The sequence below is a fragment of the Mastomys coucha genome, unplaced genomic scaffold, assembly GCF_008632895.1.
Source record: "Mastomys coucha isolate ucsf_1 unplaced genomic scaffold, UCSF_Mcou_1 pScaffold15, whole genome shotgun sequence".
NCBI classification, from domain to species: domain Eukaryota; kingdom Metazoa; phylum Chordata; class Mammalia; order Rodentia; family Muridae; genus Mastomys; species Mastomys coucha.
The window spans coordinates 14,909,202-14,933,150 of NW_022196897.1; the positions used below are offsets into that span (position 1 = coordinate 14,909,202).

A 23,949-nucleotide genomic window follows, 5' to 3' on the forward strand; every position below is an offset into this window, starting at 1 on the left:
GAGAGAGAGAGAGAGAGAGAGAGAGAGAGAGAGAGAATTCTAATTTTCTACCACGTACCTGGAGTTCAGATGCACCCTGGCATCTGCAGTCCTACTCATATTCAACCTGAAGTTGTTATACTCAGTTCTGACTCTGCTTACAGACAACCACGGTACACATGATCAACTGTGCCAAAAGGGGCCTCTATATTCATACAGCCGGTTCCCTCAGGCAGTGTGGCTCTTCAACTCCTAGGAGCACCCAGAGTAGCTTTTCTAAGCACTCTACAGATAGGGATGTCAGGGTGTATGTTTTTGGATCTCTCCATCATGCAGAATAGGAGAGGAAGTTCTGTCCGGAGTCCTAAGTGGCTAGGTGACCTTGGAAGCCCTCTTTGGCTCCATGTGCCATGACTCCCAAATTTCACAGACACAGAGACTCTGAGATGGACAGCACCAGGGTTCAGAGTCATTGGCATCTTGCTAGCTTTAAAGTCTCAGTGGGCCCTGGGGAACCTAGTGGCTCATCTCTTCCAGTCTTCCCTTACTGACACTGACTGGCATCCCAAGAAATCAACATAGACCTTGGAGGAGGCCACAGCTGGAGAGACCGGGGGAGCCATTGCTAGGTCTTCATCTACTGTCTTGTGTTACTAGCATTCCTGTTCTTCAGCGTCCTTATCTGCAAACTGGACTCAGCACCAGGGCCCTCAAACAGCAGCCCTGGGAACTGAGATGCTTGGGAAGGCAAGGCTGCATCTGGAGCCCTAGAGCCAGGCACAGGATGTGGCGGCTGTGACTGAGAGCTGGAGTGTGCCTCCTAATCTTCTGCAACTTACAGACTTGGCCAGGTGCCCAGAAGGCTCTCATAAACCAGCAGCGCCACCAGGGAGAGCCTGTGAATGTGGCCCTTAGACTGGGTCACTCATGGCCTCTCCCCGCTCAAGGACATCTTGCTGCCTCCAGTTTTCCAAGAGTGGCTGCAGAGCTGGAGGCAGGGTTGCTTGCTGGGGTTGGGGGTAGGACAGAGGAGGGATGGACTGGGGACACCCTGCAGACACTTGCTTCTGGAGCAGCTCCAGACTTGGTTTGTCTCCTATCACTTGGGATGTCCAGCTTCTACTGGCCAGGCTGTCCTCTGGAAGTAAATGATGACCCAGAGGAAGTTTGGGGTCCAGGATACCCTGTGTTTTTTGGTACTTGAGCTCATGAGATATGTGTTTAAAGTATACACGCACATCTCACACATGGGTGTGTGTTTACATCTGCCTGTGTGATACATGCCTATGCTTGACTGAAGGCCAGATGAGGGCTGATCAGTAAGGTGAAAGAGGCCTCCACACCTCAGAGCTGTGTCTCCACTCTGTCCCTTTGCTTCCCCTTCCGAGGTTTTGTTTCTTTGTTTTTACTTTATTTTAGTTAATTTTTAGATTCACTTATTTTTAAATTTTGTGTCTGGGTGTTTGCTTCCAAGTATGTATGTGTACCACACATGTGCCTGGTTCCTTGGAGGCCAGAAGACAGCTTTGATCAGACCCTCTAGAATTAGAGTTACAGATGGTTGTGACCTGCCATGTGGGTGCTAGGAACTGAATCTGGATCCTCTGGAAGGGCATTAAGTAATCTTAACCACTGAGTCGTCTCTCCAGCCCTCTGCTCCTTTCTTGAGGAGCCCCAGAGCCCAGACTATGTGGTTTTGGTTTCCTTACCTAAGAAGTGAGGCCTAACCCCTAGGAGCCATACTTGAACATTCTGAGGTGCCCTGTGATATCATGGGCTACTATATCATTAAAAATCTCTGAGGCTAGAGATGGGATGAGGCTTATGGGTAACCTCTGTCTACCACTCCAGGCCCTGGAGTGATGGGGAAAGGACAGGTAGAGATGCCCAGGAAACAGAGAGTTGTGGGTGGTCTATATAGAGGTAGGCATCCAGAAGGCTTGGCTGGGGGATCAGCTTGGAAGAGAAGAACACTCAAGCCAATTGGTGGAGCTGGCTTCCTGAAGAGGTACAGGAGGTGACTCAGGAAATGTTGCCAGCTGCCTACTGGGTGGGGGACTGCATGTGGGTAGCTGCTCCCTTGAAGTTGCACCATCTGGAAACATAAATAACTCCCAGACAGGTATAGGTAACTTCCTGCTGACAGCTGGGCCTTGGGTCACTAGGAAAGGGGATGCTGGGGGTGTTGGGGAGATTTAGACTTGTGAGGTGATGTCTGAAATCTGCTACTGTGGCTGCCATGTCCTGCCATGCCCTGACCCCCAGGCTATCACAGACAGAACTGCCCACAGCATAGCACAGTCCCAGCAATGCCTGGCCCAGGGGTGTTGCCTGCACCCACTTTCCCTTCAGGGCCTCAGAGTAAGCTTTAAGACAAGGTAGAGGAAACCAAAGGCCAGCAGTCTACTCTGCTTTCAGCCCAGGCCAGCAGCAGACTCAGCTCCGTGTCTACCAGCCGCTGGCCTTAGGCCAGGTGCTTACTCTGAGCACAGGCACTCCTCCAAGAGCAGAACCGTCACACTCAGCACACACACTTGTTCCAGAAACTAGGATGTGTGTTAGGTGAAGCTAATGACTAGTGGCTGATCAAGAGTTTACTGTGACTGGCTTGATCGAAAACCTGCTGAAGGGATGGGACTCGGGCAGGGGCATGCAAGCTTGGGTCCAGGCTGGAGCTAGGCTCACTGGCTCCAGCTTCCTAAATGGGGAGCTTTCAGAGCCTGGGCAGGGGGTAGCAAGGGCAATCCCAGTTTCCCAGGGAAAGCAGACAATCCTGTCAGGCAGGGCCTAGGAAATAGATAACCTGTATGCTGCTGTCATCTATGCTGCTGGGTGTTTACTGGCCTAGGGCTCTGCCGGGCACACCTATGGTTGTGAGGCCTTAGGGAATTCTTTTTTTTTTTTTTTTTTCTGAACAGATGAAGCACCTGGGGAACATAGAATTAGTGGGTCCCTAAGCAGCCTTTAGCAGAATGTAACAAGCCTGCTGGTCTCTTGGGGTGCAGAGAAGACCATTTCTCATGGACAGGCCACATGGGAAAGCATAGGAAGTGTCCTGGGACAAACAACAGGGCTGCCAGACAGGAAGGCAGGGGCCTGGCACGGGGGGTTGGGAGGGAAGGGTGGCTGTGGTCAGACACAAGTGCAGCAGAGGGTGGAGAAGGTCAGCTTGGCGGGGGTCCCTGCGTTCCCAGCCTTCTTGTTGACCTTGGGCAGCAGCAGGACAAAGGACATGGCCAGGGCACAGTGGTAGAAGCTGTGAACGTAGGTGTAATCCCATTCCTGTGGAGGAGAATGAGTCAGTCTGGGCCTCCATCCCTTCCCTAAAACTGAGTCCTAGCCATCTGGTGCCTCTGCCAGCCAGCCTACCCTGAGAATATGGCAGAAAGGCTTGCTGCCCTCCTCTGTTCCCTGCCCCCTGAGTGTTGAGCACCAGCCCTGGTTCCTTCCAGGATATGCATGCATCTTGGGTACAGGCTTCCTAAAGTCAGGGCCTGACTTGCCCACCCAGGCTGTGACGCTAGTACACTGGGGATGGCAAGTCCCACCTTCAACAGGACAGAATTCACAACTTGGAGCCTCCACATGAAAACAGCCTGCTATCCTCCCTGTTAAACTGAACTATTTCCAGAGGGCTCTGGAAGGCTCGTTCCCCTCCCCCATAGGCCAGGTACCTCAAAGAAGAAGCGAAGCATCAGAGCCAGGGCCCCAAAGCAGAGGCCAGGGCCTATCTGCTGGGTGTAGACACTCTTGTCGGGGTACAGGCCCTTCTTCTCTTTCATCTTCTTCAGCTGCAGGCACAAGGTGGGGACATCAAAGTTCTTGGGGTGCAGCAAGGAAAGGACCCCCTCCATGAATTGTAGGAGAGCCCCACACTCATTCCTCTGTATGCCTGAGTGATGGGGCTTGGAATCTCTGGGTCAGTTTCCCCGGGGTCCTCCAATGCCCTCCCTTGTGTGGTGCTGCCCTTGTGTGGTACTCTTTGGCACTTTGGTGGCAAATGTGATGATCAGCTTTACTAGCTAAGGGGTCTTCTTCCATTAACCCTGGTTTCGCAGGCCCAGATGCTTTACATGAGATGCCTTACTGGTGTGTGTTCAAGCTTGGTAAGATGGGGTGTTACAGGAATAGATGGGATGCTTGTGGTTCCTCACTGGAATGCAGATCCTTGGGGCCCAAAGGTATTTTAGACTCAGGATTGTTCAGGTTTCAGTGGGGAAGATCATTATAAATACCACTGTCAGGTGCGCACAGTGGGCACAGGACAGCGGCCCTGACTGAGTGGTGCACACAGTGGGCACAGGACAGCAGTCCTGACTGAGTGGTGCACACAGTGGGCACAGGGCAGCGGCCCTGACTGAGTGGTGCACACAGTGGGCACAGGACAGTGGCTTTAATTGCACACCTCACTAAATACATTACATATACAAAGGCTGTCAGTGGCATCCTGCTAGTCAAGGCAAGCTTTGTCACTCTGAGTGATGATATGGTGCTGTTTCCAAGTGTTCTAGAACTTGCCATTAGCAATAGGAGCAGAGGTCCCAGTGAGCCATGTCACTGCCATGGGCACAGGCAATTAGCTTGAGTGCAGGCAGTGTGGCCTCCAATCTCACAATTCTAACACCAGGGCCCCAGAGAGGGGAAGAATATTGAAGATCACCCATGGGCCCTCCCTTGCTCTGGGAACCCCTATTTCTCATTTCACTCAGCTTCTTCTCCCTAAATGTAGTTTTCACACTCCTTTCCTGGAAGGGTGAGACATGGGAAAGAATTGTACTCCACTCTAAGAAATAAGTCCAGACCACTTGCCTATCTAAGGTCTAAGGAGATGGGATTTATGCCACAGGCATGGGTGGCTGCAGCCCCTCACTCCCATTCTCAGCAGAGACCTGGGAAGGCTGGCATTTAGTGGGGACACTGCTACATGTATACTGTCCTGGCTAATTAAAATCCAGTCAGGATGGATGTACTGGGCAGAGGCAGGCCGATCTCTGAGTTTGAGGCCACCCAGAGATACAAAGTGAGAGCCTATCTTAAAAACAAACAAACAAATAAACAAACAAAACCATCCAGTGAGACCCAGAGGCAGGGAAGAGCAGCAAAGGGGCCACGATGTGCAGGACAAGGAGGCAGTTATCAGAGCGAGCCTTCCTGTTTATGCATTCCAGCTTGTTAACTAACTAACCATGCAGGACTCCAACACCTCTGCCTCCGGCCAGAGAGGGCCAGCTTTGGCTCCTCAAACTGGAGTGGGATGGAAGCTTCCCCCCTCAAAAGTCAAGCGCAGCTGCCATTACCTCCTGGGGCTCCAGGCTGGGCTGCTGAGCTCTGTGCACTTCCGGTTCATCCTTAGCTTAAAATCAGAATAAGCCTGGGTTCCTCGGAGCCCACAGGAATAGGACGAGGCATGGAAGTTTCCTGCCTGACTATACTTGTCCCCACTTTGCTGAAGATGGATCGGAGCTCCCTCTACCCCTGTCCCTGCCACCCCACCCCTCCTCCTCACAGCACTGCCTGCCCCAATCTGCACTGCTGTAGCTCTACTTCCGGGAACCTCCAAGACCCCAAGTTGTGCTTCCTGCATGAGGTAGCAGAGGGGTGGGAACTTGAGGCCTGGGTGCTCTCTGCTTGGTCTGAAGCCTGCTGGCCTGGAAGGTCTATGCTTTGGGCCTAACTGTTCAGGGTGGGGCCCAGGAAACATCCCATGGTCTATCCTGCTATTGGAAACCTTGTTCTTGTTGGCTTACTTAGGTGGGTTTTAGGCCTTGGAGGCAGGAGGGCCTTGAGACCATACAGAGGCTAGGAGCCTAGACAGCAGAGTGGATGCTGAGCACTAGGCCCTCCTCCAGGGACAGTCTTACTGAAAACTCTGCTTCACCCCCACCTCAACCTTCCTTCCTCATGAGAACCAGGAACGGTATCTAGATTAACCTAGCTGCTCTTCAAACTGGTATTATACCTGTAAGCAGTGTTGTCTCTCAGAGTGATAATGATGTGATGAGTATGTTGACGAAAAGACTGACAGTGACAGTCATGACAATGAAGTGCAGAGGTCAAGAGAAAAGGAGTTTGGGCTTTATCCAGAACTGATAATTACCAACGAGCCAGCAGGGCATGGGGTTCAAGCATGAGTCACCATTTTTCAGGATTCTAGGGGTTTTGGCCCAATTCTTATTAGTTCACCTGCATATAAGAATATGAGGTATAGAACCCTACATAGGAGAAGCCAAGATCAGGGGAGAAATGCAGGTTCCCTGGGCCCTGTCAGCTGAGATACCAGAAGTACTCACCCACTTTACTGCAATGATAAGGGTGGCTGTGCCTATGGGACCGGAGTAGACCCCATAACCCCAGCGGTCATGGAAAGTCCGCACAGCGATGGTAAGGACACCGAGCATCGTGAAGGTCGATCTCTGGGGTTCATCAAAGTCGGCCAGTGCTGGGGAGAGGCACAGTGTAGTGAGTGAGCAGCTTCCCTCCACGTGGCTGTGCCTCCATCCTTGGGAACCTAATGGGATATCCCCTCAATCTGTAGGACCCCAAGGCCCAGCCTGGATTCCACAAGGTCTGAGTTTTGGTTATTTGGAGGAAATGGAGGATGCTGCTTCCCTGGAGCAGAGTGGCTGAAATGAACCCATAGATTGAGTGACCAGCATTTCCTGGGAATCCTGAGACAAAAGTGTTAAGACTAGTGAGTGGTGCACAGAGCTGAGTCTCAGGAGGGACCGTCTGTGACTGCATCCCTGGGAGACAAGGGTGAGTTTGCTTGGTTTCATGCTTTTCTTTCCTTCCCTTCCCTTTTTCCCCTATCCATCCCTCTTCCCTCCCTTCCTCCCTTCCCTCCTTCCTTCTCCCTTTCCTCCCTCCCTCCCTTCCTTTCTTCTTCTCTTCCTTCCTTCCTTCGTCCTCCCTTCCTCTCTTCCTTCCTTCCTTCTTCCCTTCCTTCCTTTGTCCTTCCTTCCTTCCTCCCTTCCTTCCTTTGTCTTTCCTTCCTTCCTCCCTTCCTTTGTCTCTTCCTTCCTTCCTTCCTTCCTTTGTCTCTTCCTTCCTTCCTTCCTTCCTCTCTTCCTTTGTCTCTTCCTTCCTTCCTTCCTTCCTCCCTTCCTTTGTCTCTTCCTTCCTTCCTTCCTTTGTCTCTTCCTTCCTTCCTTCCTTCCTCTCTTCCTTCCTTTGTCCTTCCTCCCTTCCTTCCTCCCTTCCTTCCTTTGTCCTCCCTTCCACTCTTCCTTCTTTCCTCCCTTCCTTCCTTTGTCCTTCCTTCCTCCCTTCCTTCCTCTCTTCCTTCCTTCCTTTGTCCTTCCTTCGTCCTTCCTTCCTCCCTTCCTTCCTTCTTTCCTCCCTTCCTTCCTTTGTCCTTCCTTCCTTCCTTCCTTTCTTCCTTTGTCCTTCCTTCCTCCCTTCCTTCCTCTCTTCCTTCCTTCCTTTGTCCTTCCTTCCTCCCTTCCTTCCTCTCTTCCTTCCTTCCTTTGTCCTTCCTTCTTTCCTCCCTTCCTTCCTTTGTCCTTCCTTCTTCCCTTCCTTCCTCTCTTCCTTCCTTCCTTTGTCCTTCCTTCCTTCCTCCCTCCCTTCCTTCCTTCTTTCCTCCCTTCCTCCCTTTGTCCTTCCTTCCTTCCTCCCTTCCTTCCTTCCTTCTTTCCTCCCTTCCTCCCTTTGTCCTTCCTTCCTTCCTTCCTTCCTTACTTCCTTTGTCCTTCCTGCTTTCTTCTTTCCTCCATCTCATTTTTCTTTTTCTTTCAAAATTTTGCAGCCCTGGAGATAGAACAGAGGGCCTATTGATTACCAGACAAATGATCTACCATTGAGCTGCATGTACCCCAGGTCCAAGGTGAGGATTTTGAATGGTCTACCTTCCGAAAACACAGAGCTAAGATGACCCATGAGGGCAAGTGCTCCTGTGAACCTGGAGGACATGCTGGGAGGCTAAGTCCCTGAACCCAGGGCAGTGGTGGTCTCGGTAAGGCTGAAGGCAAGGATGCCTTTGGACTTTCCTTTGGATGCTTCTGCTCTTTTGTTCTTGTTTTTTTGGAGACAGGGTTTCTCTGTGTAGCCCTGGCTGTCCTGGAACTCACTCTGTAGACCAGGCTGGCCTCAAACTCAGAAATCCACCTGCCTCTGCCTCCCAAATGCTGGGATTAAAGGCATGTGCCACCACTGCACTCCTGCTTTTTAAATGTCACAAGTGCTAATTACTGGAGTCACTTAAGGATGGGGAAAGTGAGAATGCAGGCATCAGAGAAATGTGCATGTTTCTTTGAGCAGATTAAGCTCTGCAAAGCAGTGAGGAGGGAGAGGATCTCAGAGATGGACTGGGTGTTGGCTGGTGTTCAGGATTGGCTCCCACCCATTGGCAAAGATGGCTACTTACCCATCAGGGAGACCCACATGCTCAAAGCTGTTCCATAGATGCTGAAGTACTCGAGAATGTCACGGCGCATGAAGCACAGCACAGACAAGCCAGGCCCATCACAGGCATGGGAGAACTGCAGGGAAATCACACGAGGTCAGCAGGCAGTGGGTAGCCCAGGGATGGGTGAGAACTGGTCCCAAGCCTCAGGCCCTTCACTAGCTGTGAGCCCTTAATGGCTTTGCACCTCAGCCTCCTTCCTCATATTATCAGAGTGTAGGACTGGATACTCCCCTGTGGGGATTAAACAGGTGAGTCCATCTAGCTTAGGAGTGCAAAAGACTTTGTAAATATCACTTTCAGACTCACCAGTGGTCCAAGGCTGGTGAGAAGCATGCTCAGAAGGGGATGCTTAAAGACCATTTACACCTTCTGCCCCTGGCTGACTGAAAGTGTACACGAGCCTTTTATCCTGAACCCCTGTCTCTCCAAAAAAGAGGACGACCTTGGGCTCCCCCAAGCAAGGCTGGCTCTGACTCTCCGGTTCCTTTCTCTCACCCATACCCCAGCAGGTGTGTGCCTGACTTGTAGTTGAATAGATTTGCTTCTAAGCAAAAGGTTCTATATGTAGCATTTCCAAGCAGACAACTTATTTCTTACAGAAAACAGCTCTCTTTCCCTTTGCTTCACATTTCATCATTTAAGTAATATTTAATTACATGACATAATTATTTTGACAAGTGCAACTGGCACAAACAAGCCCAGCAGCCAGCACAATCTTGGTAAGCCCAACTCAGCAGGAGGTAGCAGGCAAGCTGGAAAGCAGCCTTGTCTGGAGACAGCAGGGGCACCACCGAGGGGGCAGCTGGGGACCCTGGATGATGGATGTATCAGTCAAGCACACAGGGCCTACTTAGAAGCTCAGAGACCTCCTGCTGATCACAGTTGCGCTCTGTCAGTCAACAGAGAGCATCCAGGGGAAGGAGGGAGGTGGTCCAGCTCTGTGTTGGGTCAGCTCCACTCAGAGCTTTGGTGTTGCCTCGAGTTTTGGGTTCTGCACCTTTTAAAAAGGGATATTGGTGAAGAGGAGGTTAAGCAACTAGGTATGAGCTCATGGGAAGACTAGCTTCGGGTTGAGCCTGACCAAGGTACTCAAGTGGAGAAGGAAGGGGACTCAGCCTCTGGGAGGGGACTCTGCTCTTCTGGCTCCTTACAGAACCGTATCACCTGACCCCACCTGAGCCCATCATCTGTAGCATCTTGCTTCTTTCTGTTGTATAGGCCCCCATGAATGATTAAAACTTATTCACTGTAAGATTCTGGGAAACTTCCATGCTTTCCCCCATGAGGAGAAGAGCCACCTAAGGCTGGATCCCAACACAGAATACTTGCGTACATGTGAAGGCCAGAGGAGTAGGCTTTATAGCACAGGATCTAACTGTCCTCAGGCCCTGAGGGTTCTTTTTTTGGGGGGAGGGTGACCTGTGTGATTGTGAACTTCCCTGGGGCACCTCCTGTCCAAGGAGGCAGGGACAAGGCAGTGATGAGTACCCTCCCTCCCCAGAGGTAGGTAGATCTGATCCAGCTGGTGCCAGGCTACGACACAGCTGGGTGTGGTAGGAGTTCTAACACGGCTGTCAGCTCAGCAGATCTGGCAGAGGGGCCCAGGCTCTCTCAGGTCTTTCAGGCCCACCTTGTCCAATGGCATGAGAACATCTGTTCTGTGGGGCTTACAAGAGGACCCTAGTGATAACTGCAGAGCATGGTGCTCCACACTGCAAGAATGACATGCTGTTTAAAGTTTGCCTTTTTTTTTTTTTTTTTTTTTTTTTTTTTTTTTTTTTTTTTTGGTTTTTCGAGACAGGGTTTCTCTGTGTAGCCCTGGTTGTCCTAGAACCCACTCTGTAGACCAGGCTGGCCTCGAACTCAGAAATTCGCCTGTCTCTGCCTCCCAAGTGCTGGGATTAAAGGCGTGAGCCACCACCGCCCAGCTAAGTTTGCCTTTATTAATTAAACTTTCCCCCAACCTGAAACCAAGTTAATATGTGCTCACCCTGGTCAGAATTAGCTCACCTCAGGGGAAAAACATTTCAATCGATCTTATTATGCTTTGTATTTCTAGTGTAGGACTCTAGTGAGTCTTTGTGACTCTTTCATGCCCCTGACTCAGAACAGTATATGTTTGTGTGAGATGTGGTGACCGGGTCTAAGACCATGTGTGTTAGAATCAGCAAGGTGTTGAGAACACGTTGAAAGTAACATGTGGTCATAGGCTGATAATATCTGATTGTGGATTTGTGAGCTACTGGGTCAAAGGATCAGAGAAACAGCTGTCTCCTGTAAAAGATTAAGACTCAGATCCCTCATTCTTTTGACCCTGTTTGTTGTGCCATTCAGCAAGTGGAAAGGATGCTATTGTCTAAGATTCTTAGGTTAGAACCTGTTTTTAGATTAGATGACTATCAGGTTAGAACAGGAGAGGGCAGAATTCTTTGGAGTAAATCAGATTCACCCCTGTGTAACTGACACTAAGAGTCATTCTTATATTCAGCAGCAGCATACCATACAACTGGTAGTTGTCATGGAGGGTCCTAGAGGAGCCATGTGGAAGGCAGAACTCTGTGAGGAACATACTGTGGCTTTGAGGCCAGAGGACATTTGTCATAAGAGACAGCTGGCCCTGCCACTCTGGGTGGGGTGGGGCAGGTGGGCCTCCAAGTCCAGGGCAGAGGCAGCTGTAGGCCAGCCTAGACCCAGGCAGACAGGGATGACCTAACTGGGGGCTTTGATTTGCTGGGCTAAATCTAACATGGGTCTTGGGGACAAGATCCTGGCTTCTGTCCTTGACTTTGGGGTCTCATCTTGGCTCTGACCTTGGCCAGGTCTCATGAGGAACAAATGACAGTGTGGGACAAAGTACTGTGGGCAGACTAGGATCTCAGAGTGTTCATGGTGACATTGGTGGCCCAGCTTCTTTGAGACTCAGTTTCTTCTATCAAATCCAAATCACTACATTAGGCTCATGGGTGATAATGAGTCCAATCCCACCCTGGTTGCTTCCTTGTGACTTGTCATTGGTATATTCTCCTCCCTCCTAAAGTGAACTCAAGAGCCGTAGAGTTTCCCGTTCCTTGGGTAACTCACTGTTACCCATGGGACCACCACAACCAGGAGGTAGACAGGTGCCAAGCCCTCCCCCACTGTCCTCAGCCCACATGCACTGGTGGCTTCTCCACCACTAGAAAGTCATTCCAGCTGACTCAGGGTATGGGGCATGCATGTGAGCACACGTGTGAGCTCCTGGCCTCACTCATCAAGAGCCAACTGGACACCTTCACATACTCTATGCTCTTGCCTTACTGAGACCTGCCACAGGAAGGGCAGGCCTAAGGAGAGGATGCTAGTCTCTAAAAGTTTGGCTCTGTTCTAAGGAGGAGACTAGGAGGCTGCTTGCCAACCCTGAGCATGTATCCTACTAGTGGGTGGTTCTCACACCATACAAATGATTGAGGGATAGTGTTATGGGAGAGAAACAAAGGTTACAGAGCAGTGAAAGAGATGGTGTAATCCCTGGTTAGAGAATAGCAGAGAGGGCCAGCGTGAGAGGTACTCAGAAGGACTTAAGGGCATAGTGAAAGGAGGCCTTTGAGACAGAGAGAGTATATGGGAAGATGAATACATAGGGAGAAATGGTTGGTTAGCAAATAATAGAGAGATGATAGACAGATAGACAGACAGATGGATGTGGATAGATACATAGAACAAGACAAATGATAAATGAATAGATGATAAATATATAATTAGATAGATGATAAATTAGATAGACAGAAGCAAGTTGAATGAGCATGTAGATAAAGTCCAGAAGACACAGAGCTCTCTGGTCAAGAAAAGAAACCAGGGAGAAGAGGAGGGTGAACTCCTTGGGGGAGTGTAACTCTAGAAATCAAAAAGCTGGATACCGGCAGGAAAAAGGAAGAGATAGAGGCTGGGAGAAACTAGACACAGAACCAGTGAAAGAAGTGGAGGGAGAGAAACACATGGCGGGGATGAAGAGAAGCAGAGACCCAGACACAGGATTCAGCATAGCTGGCCCAGTGCCAGACGTACCCCTGAAAGACAGAGGAATCACCCCGGTACTGCTGCCTGGGAACAGAGTGGAGAAGGAACTGAGAGGCAGCCAGCCAGCTAGACACATAACAGGAAGAGAAAGAAGGATGCAGGGAGGGGCTGGCTCCTCTCAGGGTGGGTAGTACTAAGTTCAGGAGTCACAATCACCCAAGCTCTCTGCCTCCCCTGAACCTAGTAGGTCCATTCCTAGGCCTGCTCACTCACCCCCTGTCCCCATCAGCTCAGCAAGTCATGGAACAAAGTTGGTAGAAAGGAGGGCGTGGGGAGCATAGAGCTTGTCCTTAACTGACACAGGGCTATCATGGCCTGGCTTCAGTCTCATGTGTCAGCCACCGCCCCCCCCCTTCAAATTTCTGGCACACATGGAGAAACTGAGGTCCTCAGAGGAAGACAGACTCCAGGAACCTTCTCTCAGTCACCAGCCCCACTGCTCCCTCAGACTCAGACTCTTTCTCTTCTAAACCCTGCTTCTGCATCACCTGGCACAGGACAGTGGTGGTGACCCTCCCCATGGGTCACACCCTAAGCCCCACACTTACCGCCACAAAGAACATGGTGAAGAGATAGACCATGGCCTCCATGTAAAACCGCCTCTTGGTAGCAATGCTCACTGTGGGGAGGAAGGCCAGGCTGCTGAGGGTAGGCAGGAGCAGTTTGGCTACAACTGTCCCCATGGACCAGGAGGAAGGCACTGGCTGGAGAGAAGGTAGTAGAGGCCTCCCTGGTCTCCAGGGCAGAAAGAAAAAGAGCCCGCTTCTTTGCTTCTTCAGCAGCCTTGGCCACAGCTGTGGCAGCGCCCACAAGGAGGGCTTAAGTGCTCTGAGGCAGCATGTGTCCAGTGACACACGGAGAAGGCCCAACAGCTGATGTACCATGTGGTATGCACTTGCTTCTAATATTCTCTCTCTCTCTCTCTCTCCCCTCTCTCTTCTCTCTTTCTCTCTCTTTTCTCTCTCTTTTCTCTCTCTTCTCTCTCTTCTCTCTCTCTCTCTCTCCCTTTCTTCCTTTCAGGAATTCCCCCCAAGGAAGCCATATTTCTTTTTTTGGAGGTCTTGGGGACAAGTTCCTATGAATGTGACCCCGCCCCCCCCATTCCTGGTCATTTTCTATCAGGGTCCTTGTCCCAGAATGAACATGGCAAGGGTCTTGCTGTTTGGGTCACGCATCAAAGGTGTGCAGGAGGTGAGAAAACTTAGTTTAGTAAGTTCTGGTCACTCCAAAGACTGGCAGATAAGCTTCACCTTTTACTAGCGCATAGCCCTTTTCACTCAGCTGCTGACCTGTAGCAGCCTTCCCTGCTTGGCTACATTGTATTCCTTACATTAGTGGCCAGGACCCCTCTGCATTCCAAAGCTGCTGTCTGGCCTTTTAAGCTCTCATTCCCTCTTTTTACAGCTCCTTGGGCTGACTTCAGGAAATCACCTTCTCCTGTTGCAACATGTCTTAGGGGAACTGTCTGGCAGGGACCCGGCAGCCCCCAGCCAAGGAGCAATGGGTGTGTGGTCCGAGTTTTCCAGGCCGACTCTTTCTCAGGTTTATTTATGATCAGCTTCTATTGCTATCTGTCGCTGTACATGGGGGTTTAAACCCGTAGTCTGAAGGCTTCCAGCAGGTGCATTTTCCTGTAAAACCCTCAGTGTTCACTCCCACTGCTCTGGGATGGGACATTCCTTTATTCCCTTCTTGGTAAGCTGTTCCCTGCTCCCCAACAGAGGCAGCCACCACTATTGATTTCTGCCAGGGCCTGAAGTTAACTAGTGGATCACACACTGAGCACTCTTCAGGGTCTGGCTCCTTTTCTTTCACCTACACAATGACCCTGAGATCTGTGTTACTGTTCTACTGCACTTCCTTTGGTGGTTGGCTGGGCTAGAAGGTTATCCCTTACTTCCATCCCCCTACTTCCTAGACCTCGGGGTATAGCAGGCTCAAGGACACATACACCCTTAGTGGGGAGAGGACTTCCCTGCTCTGTGAAGGCCTGGCTGCTCCACCCCCAGTCAACCACCAGCTCCCACTGGTACATCCCTTTCTGGAAGCACCTTGTCTGAAGTTGTCTGAGGCCCATGTCTCCTGCTCACAATGGAATATTCAACTTGAGACACCTGGTCCTGTCATTCTCCTGCCTAAGACTTTGCCAAGATTCTCTCAGGCCCTGGAGGAAGCTTAACTCTCCAAAGAGCTCCCCAGGCCGATCATATCCATACCTAGATGTGACCCCAGCCCTTGCTCATGCCTCTCCAGAAGCAGCGGCTCCCCCAGCTTTGGCTTCAGGACAATACTTCCTGTTCCTTGCTGTTCCAGCGAAGGCCTGGTTTACTCCCAGCCTGAACAGCATGTGTGAGTAAGGCTGTGGTGATGGCTGTGGTAATCAACAGGTAGTGAGCCAAGGGGTTTCTTCACTCTTCCTCTGGCCTGCTCCTCAACCCGACCCTACATCCTTCCTGTCCAGGTACTCACCACAGTGATAGAGATGCTGAAGTTGAATTGCTTGGGTCCTGAGCAATGGATCTGTCTGCCTGGCTCCCTGCCATAGTCACTTCAGGCCCAACCTAGAATTTTGTAGGTCTTCAACAAATACCAGAGGAATGAATGGCTGTTAAAAGAATGAATGAAAATCCAGGGAGGCGGGGCCGATTTCAGTCTGGCTTTCTAGGGGCCAGTTCCCTTTCTAAATGGGAAAACCAGTCCCTGCTATATGAACACTGGTGATGGGGGCTGGGGAGGTTCGTGGTTGCCTGTAAGCAACTCAGGTGGGCTCTTTCGTGACTCTCACCTCTCCTCTCACTGGTCCACAGTCCTAAGTCAACCCCAGTTCCTCACATGTGTTCAAAAGGGTTGGAGGAAGAGTGCTAGATGTCAGGTACTTGGGGAGGTGGCAAGAAGCACATGTCCCAGAGCCATAAACCCCAGAAGCAGGAAAACATTCCACAGCTGTGTGTGTGCATGTGTGGGTATGTGCATAAGTGTGTGTGTGTGTTGCAACTATGGACTCCGAGCCAGGCTGTAAGCTTCAGGAAGAAAGGGAGAAAAAAAAAAAAAAAAACGGAGGTGGGGAGAAGGAAATGGAGCGGAGCTGTAACATATGTTATAACCATTAAAGAGGAAGGGGCTGAGGAGGGGATATCCCAAAGTGAGGAGACAGGTGGCTGGGCCTGGGGTAGCAGGAGAGCCCCCATATAAAGGCTGGACTGCAAGCTGCCCTCCAGGGGGTGGATGTGTGTGGCTCCCGGCCCAGCCTGGCCGCCTGGCTACAGACCAGCTGACTCTGGAGAAGGCATCCAGTCTTGAACAGGACTGAAATGACCCTTGGGTCTCTCTGGAGCAGGGGAAGTGATTTGCCCAGAGGCTGGGATTAGGGTAAGTGGAGTAGAAAGCGCAGGGAGCTGTTTTGGGAGGAGGTCTTCCCCAGGAGATGGAGATGCAGGGAAGGTACTAAGGGTCCACCTGGGCAGGTTCAAGGCCCCTACTTGCTAGTTTCATGCATGCTCTGTGTGTTAGCTCAACAGACCCCAACAGCTGTGCCCCCAAACCATGAGTGCCCTGAAGTACATGGACATGGTCCAGAGTGTGGCTGTTCCTCCACGGTGCACATGGGTCTTGAAAAATCACACGTAGATGCAGGGTCTGTCCAGGGCTAACCATGTGCCAAAAGGTCTTCAGGCTGTGCCTCATGGGTCTTTTGGCAGCCAACAAGTGAAAACCTCTGCCTTTTCTATTTTATAAGGAAGAGACTGAAGCTCAGAGAAGAGCAAGAACTCAACCAGACTGTCTGGTCCCAGACACTTCCTCTCTTTTGCCCTATAAGACCAGAGGGTCCGAAGCTGTTGCTTTCATGTCTTGGTTCATGAATGGACCCAGTGAGCTCTTGGAATGGCCTGGCTTCAGTGACCAAGGGTTCCAGGTGACATCCCTTCTCTGCCCAGCAGGTGGCGTGGTCCCAGTGGGACCATGAAAGGGTCAGCCTCTAGGCCATAAAGCCTGGAGTGAAGACTGACAAGTTGGTTCCCCTTTCCCTAGCCCCTCGGCTGAGGGAGTGGCTGGGTTTTATAGAGGTGCTGACATGCATGGAATGCTGAGCTCTCAGCCTTCAGGACAGCTGTCTGTCTGCCCAGCCCAGAAGCGCCGTGCCAGCTGCTGTATTGGCCTTCTCCAATTTTTGAACACCCAGCCCACAGTAGTGGATCACCCCAGAACGCAGAGGCCTTATTCCTGTCTGGATCTTCTGAAGTTACCTGGTGAAAAGGAATGGGTTTCTAGTTCTATCTTTGAGGTCTGTGCCTACGTAGTCGTTTGGGGCTCTATGAACAGCCCAGGGATAAGGATTGTCAGCACACGCATGAGTACTTCAGGACATCCCAGCTCCTTAACACTTGCTAGAAAGCCATACAAAGTCCTGCCACTCCTAGCATGGAGATCATAGCTGTTTTATGGCCCCATGAACTTCTGCTGGCAACTGCACAGGGCCGAGGATCTCAGTGTAGGTCAGCTTTTCTAAGAACTGTGACTTCTGTTCCATGCATTGATTGGGTCTCACCCTGGGAAGAACTGCTACCTTTGGGACCTAGGTGTTGGAGCAGGGCTGGGCTTAGAACTCCAGACTCCCCGCTGTTATCTAACCTCCAGACTGTCTGGCAAATTCATTTCATGTGGCTAGCGGAGACAACCAAAGCCTAGGTTCTCCTGTGGACCCAGGAACCTGGACATGTCTGTTTAAATCTTCCCTCCACAAAGCCTAACTCTTAAGTTTTAATGTAGTACTCAAGCTTCTAGATTTAATTTGGCTTGAAAAAGCTATTCCAAAAGCACTTTCAAACACTCGCAGTTTGACCTCAAAAAACCCTAACTAACCAAAAAGGCCTAATCAAAGTTTACTTTTCCTCATTCCTCATTCCACATCTTTTAATCTCAGGATTAGAGGATACAGGCTAGTGGCAGAGGAGTTAGTGGGGATACCCATGGGTTCTTTGGGCAGGGGACCTTCTCCTGGGTTTGCAGGTCCAATGGGATGTCCTTGGCTTTTGCTGCTATGTCCGGAACAACCATAGGCAAGCTGTGATTTCTCAGGAGTCTGCAGTACCAATATTCCTTGGCTAGCAATACCTCAGGTATCCAGCCTCTCAGCTTCCAGTTTATGGAGTGCCGGCCACATCTCACCTCCATACATTAGGCCTTCTAACCCTGTCCTTGATTTGATTTAGGGGATAAAGGAGTCCCTTTCTCATGGAATCTCAGACCACAGTCTCCTGAGAAGTTATACTGAGGCATAGGCTTGGGTTCCTCAACTTGAGCTTCATGTGTAGGCTTCACAAAAAAGCCAGTATTCCTGACAAAAATGGGTCGTCTACAGTGGGTGGAACAGCAGAGACTCAAGAGTGTCCATCCTCCAGCTTAGCTGAACCTCAGAGGGAGTCCCAGCCTCAAGCCCAATGGGCCATTTCAGCCAAATAGAGTCGTAGGTCCTTGTGGGGAGCTCCCCGCACTCCCCCCCCCCAGAAAGAGCAGGTTGGGAGTCTAAGCATGTGTGGAAGAGTCAGACAGGAACCAGAGTAGAGCCTCTGGCTCCTTCAGTGACTCTGGGCTACCTCAGGCCCAGAAGCATGGTGGATGGAGTAAGGATGGAGTCACAGTGCTTCCCTGGACTGCATGGACAAGTGATTTATGAGACTCAGCACAAAATGTCTCCATTCAGAAAGCAGGACAAAACTTTCTCCTTATCAGTATATTTCTCCTGGCACATCGTGACAGTGAGTATCTACCCTCACCGGTGCGAGGGACCCCTGAAGATAGAGGAGAGGGGAGAAACCTGGTTGGGGGAGGGGAGCTTAGTCTCTTTCCATTTCTCCAAAATCCCCAGCCCATTGTGGACCAGGTAATTATGTCATGACTGCCAGGGAGTCTTGGATATGGAAGTTCCTAAGGATCAGGTGTAGGGAAATGAAAGGCATAACTAATGCAGGAAGCCAGGTCACACACTGGTGGGCATCACAAAGGCAGTGATACGTCTCCACAAGTCTGTCTTCCAAGTGGCCAGGCTTGTGCATTGCTGGGCCAAATGAAGATGCTGAGTGGGCGTGTCAGTTGGCTGTGGAGTCCCTCCCAAGGGAAACTGTTAGTCACCCTGGCACTGGGGCATGTGGGAGTCAGAAGTGCCAGGAGAGCTTGGGTCTGCTCCAGAGTGTACAGGATCTGGTAGTCGGCCAGGGTGGAGGAGAAGGGACAGAGGCTTTCCAGAATACGGGAGATCTGATCTGGGTCTGCCAGTGAGATCCTGTGCACATGTGCATGCATGTGTGTGTGTGCTGTATGTCAGGTTATAGAATGTCTGTGCTTCATCTTACTGGCCCCAGGGGGCAGTGTGAGCCCAGAGAAGGGTCAGGGGAGGTCAGGATGACAAGGAGCAGAAACTGAGTACCTTAAGGTCAATTGCTACTGACCATGGGCAGAGTGAGACCTGATCCTCTGCCCCCTATCATAGTCTAAGCAGGAAGAGCCACCAGCACCTTTGAAGAACCAGCAGAGGAGAGGGTGTATGGCAGAAGAGTGCTGCAACTGATATTTGTCATGGTGTGGACTGGTGGCTTTAGCACATCACTCCATTTCCCAGCCTTAGTTTCTCATCAGTAAAGTACAGATGGTGAAGATGCTCGTCGCCTAACTCAAGCCTCACACCACGGCTGGGTATTTGTTGTTTTCACTGGGTTATTTTGTTTTTGGATGCAGTCTGGTGGTCAGACACAATTCTTCCCCAGAGTACCACTCTTAGTAGTCCAAAGAGGCAGCTGAAGAAGCTCACCGTCTAGCCCGGAGGGAGGGATAGAAGAGGGAGAGGACTTCCAGTCCCCACTAATGGGCCATCTGCATTGTGGAGACAGAGGCATGGATGAGATGGCTCAGCCAGCTTATGGGATGTTGTTTCAGAATCACTTAGCATCTGAAGGTGCCCGTTTTCCAGGATGGGGTGCTTTGCAGAGTGGGATATGTCAGAGCAGACACCTCATCATCCAGTCTGCTAGGATTCCTAGGACTTCAGCTCTAGCTCAGCAGGAACAGCACTCTGGAGTCCAGCTTGCTCGCCAGGAGCTGCCCAGCTGCTGTGGGGTCCAGCCAAGCTGGTACCAAACATCTGCAGGATACCTCATGCTGATGATCTTCCTAGGCATCCGGTCAATAGGCTGTAGCCACCTCTCCCTCTCCCTGGAGCCATTGATTGGTTGATCTCCGGAGGCACCTCAGTCCCTCAGTTGTTCAGGTCTGTTTTTCAAGGACGGAGGGTGACCTGGACCCATGCAATGTCTGGACCTCTGCATCTTCCCTGTGAACAGGAGCTGGAAGCCTGGACATCACATGGTTTCCAGCCCTCTCTGGAAGCTGAGTTAGATGGGTGGGGTCGGGGGCTCCGCTCCACCATTGCCAACCCCCCTCCACATGACCTCAGGCTGATTGATCCGTTAGGGTCAGTCACTCTGGACCTAGGCAAGCCAGTCTCAGGCTCACTCACTGATCCTGGACTGTGGCAGCAGCAGCCAGCAGGCAGCTGGACAGCCTGGCCATACTCCAGAGGAGCAGAGCGGGTTAAAGTGTGCGCCCGGCCAGCCGCCAGCAGGCTGGGCGGGGGAGCAGCGGTGGGAAGTGTGAGTTCCTCCCCGTCTGCCTGACAGCTATAAAGGCAGCTGCGGCCACAGAGCAGCCACTGGGCTGAGCGCCCCTCCTGGGAACCCCCTCCCTTGAATGCTCTTTGAAGTGGGAGAGGGAGGCAGCTGGGGAAGCAGGACCAGAGACAGACAGAGCCCGCACATCTCTGCACTCACCTTCCTGCACCGTGCACCTGGCAGTAGCTCTCACCCTTTTCTCTGGGAGGACAACCTGCTGACCCTGGGTGAGGTAGGCCACCACATACTTGTCCCTGCTCATACTTGTCCCTGCTCATATCGTCGTCTTTGGGAGGTGTGAGATGTAGCTCATCCCAGGCCAGCCAAGCTGTTCAGAATGGGGCCAGGGGATGTCCCAGCCCCTGGTGAGGGTATTCAACCACAGAGAAAGGGGGAACAACCTGTGCCACACAGTGGCACGGTGGTCCTGAGGCTACAACCTTGGTACTAGCAGTTGCTGTCTGATCCGCAAACCCATGCTGTGGGCCCGTTGAAGGTTTTGGACCCTAGGGAGAGAGGGATCCTGCTTGAGCTGGACTTGGCTGGAATCCAGCAGTGTCTGGGAGCCTTAATGAAAACCAAGTGTGAGGCTGACTGGGCACCTGTCTTTGGCAGCAGCAGGGACTGGGGAGCCACAGAGGCCAATGGGACTGTGTGAGATGGGGACTTTGTGCTGGAGTGAAAATGGGGATTCGGATGGAGACTTTCAGAGAAGGATCAGCCAGATGGGGTGGGCAGCTGGTGGAATAGAGGGGTCTCAAGGAGGAAGCCCCTATTTCAGGATCTACAGTATCATTCCCAGTCTGTCTGGGTGTGTCTGGGAGTAAGGGTGTTGCTGGCCAAGCTCCCAGACACCTGCAGGTGCTTGGGGAAGGAGGGAGGGAGGCGGGGAGAGAGGAAGGGAAGGAGAAAAAGAGGGAGAGAGAGAAGGACAGAAGGACAGTTGGTATCAGGGCTTCAAGGGTGCCAACCATCTCTAGACTTTCTTCCCCTGGTGTAGCTGGGTGCAGCTGAGCCCCAAAGTTTGCTCTGTGGTATGGGGGGCTGAGCCCCTAAGTTTGCTCTGTGGTGTGGGGGGCTGAGCCCCTAAGTTTGCTCTGTGGTATGGGGGGCTGAGCCCCTAAGTTTGCTCTGTGGTATGGGGGGCTGAGCCCCTAAGTTTGCTCTGTGGTGTGGGGGGGCAGTAGGCTACCTCATTGTGTGGCTTTAGGCAAGTCGCCTCTTTTTTCTGGGCTTGGTGTTTTCTGAAGTCCATTGTCTAACTTACCAGCAGATGACACCCACCTGAGACAAACCACATTAGCTTCCCTTCTAGGACAGGGTTTACGCTGAGGTGCACAGCAGCAGTTCTGAGAGTTGAGGCAGCAAGGCTGGAAGCTCTCTTGATTTGATTCACCTAAACTCTTGGTGGGTGTTTGGGTTTGAGGGGCTGGCTTGTTGGGAGGGAGTCAGGAGCAGGGGTTCTGGGCCATTTACACATAGGCACAAGCTGTAGCTCCTTCTGCTCCTCCTCCATTCTCTGTTCTCTCAAGAGAGAAGGGCCCAGACCCTGAGCTGTGATGCACCTGAGGACCCGATTGCCGGATACCTGGCTGTGAGAGTATTCCTCTGGGAAGGGAAGGCTGCCATTGGCTGAGGACCATGGGGGAAGGGGCAGGCAAAGGCAGGAAGGAAAAGGAGGGTACCCTGTCTATAACTAATGTTAAGCAGGTAAAACTCCCAAGGTGATCTGGACTAGACAGTAGTAGGCTGAGCCCAATTAATATCTGTCTTCATAATGATCTCTCTACCAGGCTGGGCTTCCAACCTCCTCAGCTGTCTCTGTTCTCCACAGCCATTCTTCAGGGGCAAAGCTTGGCAGAAGCCCTCAGATGAAGGGTGGCTCAGACTTGGCACTCATACCATCCCTTTGTGCCTAAGCAGGGCAGACATCTGTAATCACTTACCAAGCTGCTTGCTGAGCCCAGATGGATGGTTCAGTCCCTCTCAGATGGCAGCCACTACCATAGGATCCCAGATAACCTTACCACATGAAGACCTGGAAGAACCCCAAGAGCTTATCTCCAAAGCAGAGCCTGAGCTGGTAGTGACAGGGTCTTGCTTTGTAGGATGGACAGCAGATGGCAACATTCACACTGGGCTTGGTCTTTGCTGGCAATGGCAGTTGTGGCTGGGGGTACGGCATCTACCGAGGCTTCGGTGAGTAGTGTGCCATTGTGCAGTCATTATTGTCCCCCTCCTATCCCCAGGCTTCTCAGCAGGTGTTGAGCTTATACTTGAGTGGGCTGACTTTAGAGAGCTGTGTAGCAAATTGATGTTCGCTTTGGCTCCAGAAACTTGGTCAGAGTGTTGGTCAGACCAACCCCTGGCCTGGGACTCTGGCCATCTTCAAGTCCCTGACCAGCTAGCTAGAGAGTGGCATGTGTCTGGTATCTCTCTTCCCAGCAAGGGCCTAGTATAAGGCATGTGGACAGGAGGTATGTATGGGGTGAGATGAAGTGTGGACCTTGAGGGAGAAAGCAAGACAGGTTAGATATGCTTCGGGTACTCGGTAAATCCCAAGATGGGGACACATGTGCTTACTAATGGAGTTCTCCCTGAGAGACCCAGCTATCAGACCATTAGGAAGCTGCCGCATCCTCTTTCCCCTCAGGGCCAGAGATGTCCTGCATCTTCGGGAAGTAGGTTTCTTCTGTGTTACGGTTGAGCCTTCTGCTCACTACTGGGGGGCTTTTCACCCAGGACAACAGCCCCACATCCAACAGCCTAGAGGGAGGTGCTGACGCCACTGCCTACTGGTGGGGGGAGTGGACCAAGTGGACAGCATGCTCCCGCAGCTGTGGGGGCGGGGTGACATCCCAGGAGCGCCACTGCTTGCAACAGAGGTAAGTTCACCAGGAACCCCCAAGGGTGCATGGGGAGAGGCAGCCTGGCCAGCGGCCTGGTGCTGCTTTTCCTCTGGGCTCACATTTGATGTACACAGGCTTCTCTTCCCATTGGCGTCCACTGGGCAGAGAACTTCTGACAAGTCCTTAGCAATGGTTTCCTGGAGTGCTGGAGAGGGACTGTCAGAAAGCCAGGACTGTTTTCCGAGCTTTGCCACCGAGGAGCGAGACCCCTTGTCTTCTGAAGCATGCGCTATGGAAGCAGGGAAGAGCACATGGCAAGGTGCTAAGAGCCCTTGCCTTCAGAGGGACCTGGGCTTGAGTCTTGCTTCTGCTATTTCTAAGCTGTGTGACCTTGGACAGGACATTTAACTTCTCTGAACACCAACTTCCTCATCAGTGGCTTCATGTGGAGAGCATGATGAAGCCAGCTCCTGTTTCTGGACATACATGATGCCACATGTCTTGGCGTGTTAGCACGGGCCTCAGCAAACATGGATGTCACTCATTGGCTCTGTATAGTACAATTCTGTTGGGGGTGCTGGGAAGATGGAGAGGAGTCAGATGTCATCGTGTGGAGCCAGGGAAGCTACTGGAAGCTAGCACATGGCTGAACAGGTGTCAGGATCCCCAGCTGCCACCTCGGCCTTAGCTCAGGACCACATTTTCCCACCAGGAGGAAGTCTGTTCCAGGCGCAGGGAACAGGACCTGTGTGGGCACATCCAAACGGTACCAGCTCTGCAGAGTGCAGGTGAGGCTAGCTACACACCCTGAGGCCTCAGTCTTGCCCTTGCACCATGACATCCTGTTGCTTAGGCTGGCTGATGTCCAGGCTCACCCTAAGTCCTTCAGGCATTAAACACTGCCTGCTCTCTCCCCTGCGGTAGGATGGCTTGGACTCTTATCTGTTCCTTGAACTCTAAGTGCAGTCTCCTACCATAGTCCCACTCTGCCTTGGAC

At 51.8% G+C, this 23,949-nt stretch overlaps 2 protein-coding genes across 3 annotated transcripts in view; one reads left to right on the forward strand and one right to left on the reverse strand.

The window, feature by feature from the left end:
* Positions 1-2,516: 2,516 nt before the first annotated feature.
* Positions 2,517-13,268, reverse strand: Mymk (myomaker, myoblast fusion factor). 2 transcript variants are annotated; one of them, XM_031373339.1, is made up of 6 exons: positions 12,991-13,268; positions 8,345-8,459; positions 7,660-7,728; positions 6,270-6,418; positions 3,654-3,770; positions 2,556-3,261 (listed from the first exon to the last, which is right to left on the reverse strand). In XM_031373339.1, the coding sequence occupies exons 1-6, from the start codon at positions 13,123-13,125 to the stop codon at positions 3,112-3,114; spliced, it is 735 nt and encodes a 244-aa protein (XP_031229199.1). In that variant the 5' UTR covers positions 13,126-13,268; the 3' UTR covers positions 2,556-3,111. The 2 variants fall into 2 exon arrangements, with proteins under 2 accessions (XP_031229200.1, XP_031229199.1); XM_031373340.1 differs by lacking the exon at positions 7,660-7,728 and having other exon boundaries at positions 2,517-3,261; positions 12,991-13,266.
* Positions 13,269-20,130: 6,862 nt separating this feature from the next.
* Adamtsl2 (ADAMTS like 2) overlaps positions 20,131-23,949 on the forward strand; it is a 29,839-nt gene continuing 26,020 nt past the window's right edge. The window contains exons 1-4 of the mRNA XM_031369481.1: positions 20,131-20,335; positions 22,212-22,302; positions 22,846-22,988; positions 23,665-23,740. Of these exons, the coding sequence (XP_031225341.1) occupies positions 22,213-22,302; positions 22,846-22,988; positions 23,665-23,740 (309 nt within the window). The 5' untranslated portion in view covers positions 20,131-20,335; position 22,212. The remainder of the gene's footprint in view (positions 20,336-22,211; positions 22,303-22,845; positions 22,989-23,664; positions 23,741-23,949) is intronic.